The 7,500-nt window shown below is 42.8% G+C and overlaps 1 protein-coding gene across 1 annotated transcript in view; it reads left to right on the top strand.

The window, feature by feature from the left end:
- Positions 1–4,215, top strand: part of LOC307271272 (P2Y purinoceptor 14) — a gene marked incomplete at its 3' end in the record, with an annotated part of 9,731 nt that extends 5,516 nt beyond the window's left edge. Inside the window, exons 2-3 of the mRNA XM_080053681.1 lie at positions 2,691–3,156; positions 3,555–4,215. Of these exons, the coding sequence (XP_079909807.1) occupies positions 2,691–3,156; positions 3,555–4,215 (1,127 nt within the window). The remainder of the gene's footprint in view (positions 1–2,690; positions 3,157–3,554) is intronic.
- Positions 4,216–7,500: the final 3,285 nt, after the last annotated feature.

Below are 7,500 nucleotides of genomic sequence, written 5' to 3'. Positions count from 1 at the left end.
GTGTGTGTGGGTGTGTGTGTGTGTGTGTATGTGTTGGACTGAGATGAATCAGTGGTGGGAGGGAAGAGAGTGTGTGTGTGTGTGTTTTATCAGGATCATCAGTTTGGTGTATGTGTGTTTGTGTGTGTGTGTGTGTGTGTCTGTCTCAGTGTGTGTGTGTGTGTGTGTGTGTGTGCGTGTGTGTGTGTGTGTGTGTCTTCACAGCGGGACTAGCAGCAGTTCAAACCGCTTGTTATTTGTGCACGTGTCCCAGTGTAAACAGAGCGCTGTGTCCAACTCACAAACTAAACAAGAGAGTTAACAAATGGAAGACGCCTCTTTTCATTCATAAAAAAACATAAGGAAAACGCCCCCGGGAACCTTTGTTGTTATTTTAAAGGTGCTGTAAGCGGAATGGTTCTTTTAGCTAACTTCCTGTCAGTTACTGCAGTTAGCAGTCCCCTCGCTCGTCCCTACGTCACCACATTAATGCACTGCGGTCTTCAAGCAGCGAGTTATCTAGCATCATCTCAGATCCATAAGTGTGATAAAACATGATAAAAACCGTCAAAACAGACATTGGGAAGGATTTACCTGCTCCGCCATTGTAGGCGCATAAACATTCACCCATCTGTTGCTCTGGCGTGCACCGGCAGTGAGACGGGTGTCGGTTTGTAGCGTTCTCTCTTGTGATTGGATATCAGTTTTGGGATCCTCGAAAAGTTTATTTGCCGATTACATGCAGAGCGGGTGACTGAGAGATCGGCTTTATGAAACGCGCACATTATGTAAGTGATCACTGTATGAATAAAGAGCGATTTAACACTTATATTAACATAAATAAACCGCTTACTTCACCTTTAATGTGAAGCGAGTCATATATTAAAGGTGTAGTCAGTGATTCTAAAGAACTCTTGTTGTCAAAATAACTTTTTGTCAAAATCAGTGAATATCTCCTCATGATCCACTACCTGTCTGTACTGTGTGTGCTTAAACAAATCTGGTGTGTATAGACAGCCTAGTCTCTGTAAACTGGTATGTAAACAAAGGTATTGTAAATTATCATTTGTCTTCCGATGGCAGGTGCAACTTGAGAAGTTCCATAGTTAAAGGCCTACTTCACCGGTGGGAATATGAAGGTGTATTGAACTCGGAGATCCTATGTAGTATAAATGTGCAAAAAAAAAAATTGAAATCGGATCATCCTAGCCTGAGAAAAGGCAGAAAGAGTGTTTTATGGTCTCACTGTCTTAACCCTACAGTTTCCTTCTTGTGACATCACAGTAAGGGTTAGGATTAACAGGACAGCTGGGCCAAGGGAAGACTAAGGGAAGACTGAGGGAAGAAAAACCTCATTCATTATATTATAATAGTGATTTTATAATGATAGAACGGCGGGTCCGTATGGGTGAAGTGTTCCTTTAAGAAGTTACTATGGTGCAGGCAGAGTTCTCATAAATTGTCTGACTTTGTAAACCAAGTGATAAGCTAATTTGATACTGGGGTTGCGTTCCGAATCTCATACTCTTTCTTTTTTCTATCCTACATACTACATCCGACGATAAAAATAATCTAGTTAGGATGCAGTAGGCATACTATTGGGACATACTTTACTCTCTTATTTCATCATAACATTGCGCCTTGATCTTGCCTCTTGCTTTTATATCCGTCGCATCCCCGTTTGTTTTCATATGGAGGCTTCGTCGATGTGACGTCACTTCACGTGTGCACTGGATTGTGGGTCAGAATCGCCCCAAATAGGATGCATTTTTCAACACTAACAATCTTGGCCGCATGAAGTAGGACATCCGGGTACTTCTAACCATCCTAAATCTGGCCACACGAATCGGGACATCCTAAATCTTTTTTCTAGATACTATATAGTAGAAAGTATGCGATTCGGAACGCAACCTGAGTATGGAAATACTAGCTGGCTCACAGTTGAGGAATGTGAAGTGTCTGTAAAAGCTGGGGTGGAGGATTTGGGGAGAAAATAGCAGTTGGGATAGTGATTCAAATCCAAATACCTCAACCGCTCCACTTGTTCTCTTTGGTCCCTCCCCTATGGTCCCTCCCTGACACACTCTACACCAACAACGTCGTGCCAAAGTGAATGGACAGTCCCTCCCAACAGCCAATAAGAACAGAGAATCGGAGCCTGCTCGCTCTGATTGGTCAAAGTGTACAACTCATGTTAACTTTGACCAATCAGAAATCACATACCCCAGCTTTAACATACAAACGTGCAAAATAAAGTATACAGGTGAAACTCGAGAAATTTGAATATCGTGCAAAAGTTCATTTATTTCAGTAATTCAACTGAAAAGGTGAAACCATTATATTATATAGACTCATTACATGCAAAGTGAGATATGTGAAGCCTTTATTTGTTATCATTGTGATTGTTATGGCTTACAGCTTATGAAAACGCCAAATTCAAAATCTCAGAAAATTTTAATATTACATGAAATCAATAAAAAAGGGTTTTTAAATACAGAAATGTCAGCCCTCTCTAAAGTATAATCATCCATATGTACTCAGTACTTGGTTTGGGCCCCTTTTGCATGTAATATTGCCTCAATTCAAATTCATTTTCCATGATATTCTAATAATACGAATATCACCTGTAAGTGTAAAGTGCATAAGAGTAATACAGTTATTCTCACACATTTCCATTATGTTCATACTCTGTTTATTCCTTGTCTTTCCAGAGATGGATTTCTTCAACACTTCCTCCTTCCAAGTCTCCAACAACCAATCACATTCAAGCATCATCTCCTCCTCCAACCAATCAGATTTCAGCAGCGTCTTCACGGCCCACATCCTCCCGCCTCTGTATTTCGCCACCTGCATCATCGGCCTGTCTCTAAACAGCGTGGCGGCTTTTATTTTCTTCCGAGTCCCGAGCGATTCTGCCCTGATCGTCTACCTAAAAAACATAATGGTGGCAGATTTGTTCATGTTGTCCACGTTCCCCTTTAAATTGGGGGCTCAGCTTGGCCTGGGAGGGTGGAGAATACACGTGGTGATGTGTAGGTACGTCGGCCCGCTGTTTTACTCTTCGATGTACGTGGGAATACTCTTCATCGGATTTATCAGCTTCGAGCGATACGTGAAGATCGTCGGAGTTCTGAACATCTCGCAAAATTCCTCAACGTCCAATTCCTCTTCTTGCAGGTGAAGACAAGCACACACACACACACAGGCAGGCAGGCACGCACGTACGCACACACACACACACACACAGGCAGGCAGGCAGGCAGGCACGCACACACGCACACACGCACACACGCACACAGGAGGTGGCTCTATCCCAAAACCTGTGGAAGTTTTATTTATGGGTGCCGAGACAGACAGACAGACAGAAACACCACGGTGCCCACCATATCTACCATTGTGTCCTTGAGCAAGACACTTAACCCCAAACTGCTCCAGGGGCGCTGTACTATAACTGACCCTGTGTGAGGAGTGTGGGAACTTGACATACACACACACACACACACACACACACACACACACACACACACACACACACTAAATTTAAATTAATAAAGATTACTTTCTTTCCATTTCAGGTCCAGACTGGGGGCCTTTCTCCACATGCTGCATAGCGTTCGATCCGCCCAGATTTTGAGCCTCATCACCTGGTGCCTTCTCATCCTGTGCGTGCTTCCTAACGCACTGCTAACCAGCATCCCCGCCAACGAAATCAACGCCCGCCACTGCATGCAGCTAAAAACGCCCCTGGGTCGCAAATGGCATCACGTATCTAGCCTGTTTAGCGTTAGCCTTTTCTGGTTGACGTTGCTAGTTCTTGCCTTTTGCTACACGTCCATCGCGTGCCACGTTTACAAGTCCTACAAGAGAGTTAGCTTAAATAATAACAACAATAGTCAAGCTTGTCGGAAGTCGAACCGCAGTATCTTTAGTATTTTACTGGTGTTTTGTGTGTGTTTTGTACCCTATCATGTCTGCCGAGTGCCTTATAGCTTTAGCCAAATGCCAGCGAATGGTTTTAGCCGGGAGTCGCGATTTTGGCTGTTTCAGTTGAAGGAAGGGACGCTGTTTCTGGCGGCGCTAAACGTCTGTCTCGACCCCGTGGTTTATTTTCTGATGTGCAAAACATTCAGGAAGAGTTTGATCAGGAAGTTGTCCGGGAGACGGAGACGGCAATCGCTCACAACCACACAGAGTCTGAGTAACACAGCAGGGCACAAGGAGACTAGCACACTGTAAGAGATGGATTGATAGATAGATAGATGGATGGATGGATGGATGGATGGATGGATGGATGGATGGATGGATAGATAGATGGATGGATGGATGGATGGATGGATGGATGGATGGATGGATGGATGGATGGATGGATAGATAGATAGATAGATAGACGGACGGACGGACGGACAGACAGACAGACAGACAGACAGACAGACAGACAGACAGACAGACAGACAGATTGATTGTCTTTTCGAACATGCAAGCAATAAAAAAGAAAGTGATAATGTTAGGCTGTACTGTCTAATAAAGCTTGAAAATACCAAAAAAATTATAGTGTATAAAAAAAAGACTTACTTATTTCCCTTATTTCTGATCGGACTCAGAAATAAGGGTTTGCCATGCCCATGTGTAACTAGCAATACAGTGTCTGGCCAGCAAACTTATCTCGTGTTGCCTTTAAAAGTATTAGTTTTTAAGTAAGTAAACTATACAAAAATAGCATTATTTAGCACTGATGGTCTCGTTTTGCTGTTACATGTCGTTTATGATCATCAGAGTGAAAATGAGACTGTTTCAGAAATATTTAAAAGTTCCTCGTAGAGACTTTAAAAAAGTGAAGGAAGTGTTGACATGGAAGTGAAATTGAACTGTGCTGTTGTGTCATCACGTTACTGTCACGTTAGTCTGTCTCCTTCTGTGTAGCTTCAAATAAACTCTGTCCATGAATGAATGTGTGTGTGTGTGTGTGTGTGTGTGTGCGTGTGTGAGTGAGTGTGTGTGCGTGTGTGCGTGCGTGTGTGTGTGTGTGTGTATGTGTGTGTGTGAGTGTGTGTGTGTGTGTGTGTGTGTGTGTGTGTGTGTGAGAGAGTGAGTGAGTGAGTGAGTGAGTGAGTGAGTGAGTGAGTGAGTGAGTGAGTGTGTGCGTGTTTGTGTGTGTACGTGCGTGTTTGTGTGTATGTGTGTGTGTGTATGTGTAGCTTCAATTAAACTTTGTTCATGAATGAATTTGAATTAAAGGTTGTGTGTGTGTGTTGTGTGTGTGTGTGAGAGAGTATGTGTGTGTGTGTGTGTGTGTGTGTGTGTGTGTTGTGTGTATGTGTTGTGTGTGTGTTTGTGTGTGCTTTTGCAGTCTTTTTAAAGGTCCACTATGGACTGCAAGAATATAATGTGAACTCAACTGTGTATGGCTGTGTGACACTGTTTTGTTGATATAAATATTGTTTTGTCTTTGCACGGGTCAAATAAACAAGATATTAAAAATGTTATCCAAGCAACTGAAGTGTTTTTTTTTAGAGTTGTTGAACTTGCATAGTTGGTCTTGATATGTCCCTGGGCAAAGAGACACTGAACCCTAAATGTCTCCTGATAGTTAGCTTGCACCCTGCGTGGTAGCTGCTGCTGCTATCGGTGTATGAATGTGTGTGTGAGTGTGTGTGAATGTGTACAAAACTATGTAAAGTGCTTTGAGTCTGTGAAAAACCAGGGAAAAGAGCTTTATAAGTGGAGTCAATAAAAAGAAACATTCTCAATATATTATACCACAGAGAAGCATTTTTTCAAATAAATTAATTTTCATTTCATTTATGTCGGGCTCATGATCATAATATCACAGTATGGAGCACAAACATACAATAATAGAATTATGTTTAATAATAATAATAATAACTAGAATTGCAATTCCTTGAAGAAATTGCGGTGTGAATGCTGACGCTGATGCTGAAGAAGCTGACGCTTCACTGCTGAATGTTGATGAAGAAAGAAGGATGAATATATCTGAATCAACAGAATGGTTGAATAATAGAATGTTTGAAAAATGTGGAATATTTGGAAGTTTGAATGGACTTTCTAGCTGAATTGAGGAATGAATTATGACCTTGAAGTATGACCTCCAAAATGTAATCAGTTCATCTTTGAGTCAGAATCAACATTTGTGAAAAATTTGAAGAAAAACCGTGGAAGCGTTCATGAGAATGCAGTCACAAAAGGCAACGTCACAGTGACCTTGAAATTTGACCTTTGACCTCCAAACTCTTGTGATGTCATCTCTAAGTCATAATCAACATCTGTGCAAAATTTTAAGAAAATCCGGTGAAGTCTAAAATTTGGTGTTGGAATGGGGAATTGAACCCCCAACCCTGTGTTCAGCTCAATCAGGATACTACCATGTAATGTCCTGAAGGAGCTGAACATGTAGAATGTGGTATGAAGTGTATCGGATGAAAACTGACTGAGTAAAGGCAACTTGAATTTTGTGTGTGTGTGTGTGTCTGTGTGTCTGTGTGTGTGTGTGTCTGTGTGTGTGTGTGTGTGTGTCTGTGTGTGTGTGTGTGTGTGTGTGTGTGTGTCTATGTGTGTGTGTGTGTCTCTGTGTGTGTGTGTGTGTGTGTGTGTGTGTGTCTCTGTGTGTGTTTGTGTGTGTCTCTGTGTGTGTTTGTGTGTGTCTCTGTGTGTGTGTCTGTGTGTGTGTGTGTGTCTGTGTGTGTGTGGGTGTCTGTGTGTGTGTGTGTGTGTGTCTCTGTGTGTGTGTGTGTGTCTCTGTGTGTGTTTGTGTGTGTCTCTGTGTGTGTGTGTGTGTGTGTGTGTGTGTGTGTGTGTGTGTGTCTCTGTGTGTGTGTGTGTGTCTCTGTGTGTGTTTGTGTCTCTGTGTGTGTGTGTGTGTGTGTGTGTGTGTGTGTGTGTGTGTGTGTGTGTGTGTGGGTGTGGGTGTCTATGTGTGTGTGTGTGTGTGTCTCTGTGTGTGTTTGTGTGTGTCTCTGTGTGTGTGTCTGTGTGTGTGTGTGTCTGTGTGTGTGTGGGTGTCTGTGTGTGTGTGTGTGTGTGTCTCTGTGTGTGTGTGTGTGTGTCTCTGTGTGTGTTTGTGTGTGTCTCTGTGTGTGTGTGTGTGTGTGTGTGTGTGTGTGTGTGTGTGTGTGTGTGTGTGTGTGTGTGTGTGTGGGTGTGGGTGTCTATGTGTGTGTGTGTGTCTCTGTGTGTGTGTGTGTGTGTGTGTGTGTCTCTGTGTGTGTGTGTGTGTGTGTGTTTGTGTGTGTCTCTCTCTCTGTGCTCTCTATGGAGTTTGACCTACATTAGCCAATGATGTCATCGTTGAGTCATAGACAGGTGCACGTGCCAATGGTGTTACCATGGTTACAGAGAGCTAATCAGTGTCAATTGTAAACAGCTGCTAATCTACACACGTGCAGACACTTGTCTCCCCAAAGGATGACACTGACAGAGGTTTTAAATGAACGCATAAGCCCAAACTGCTCCCCCTATCTCGCAAACCGTTTGTCTGACAGAAAAAATAATGACACCGTGAGAACA

Source organism: Ammodytes marinus, assembly GCF_949987685.1.
Source record: "Ammodytes marinus genome assembly, chromosome: 3".
NCBI lineage: Eukaryota > Metazoa > Chordata > Actinopteri > Uranoscopiformes > Ammodytidae > Ammodytes > Ammodytes marinus.
This window is presented reverse-complemented; position numbering and strand designations above follow the sequence as displayed.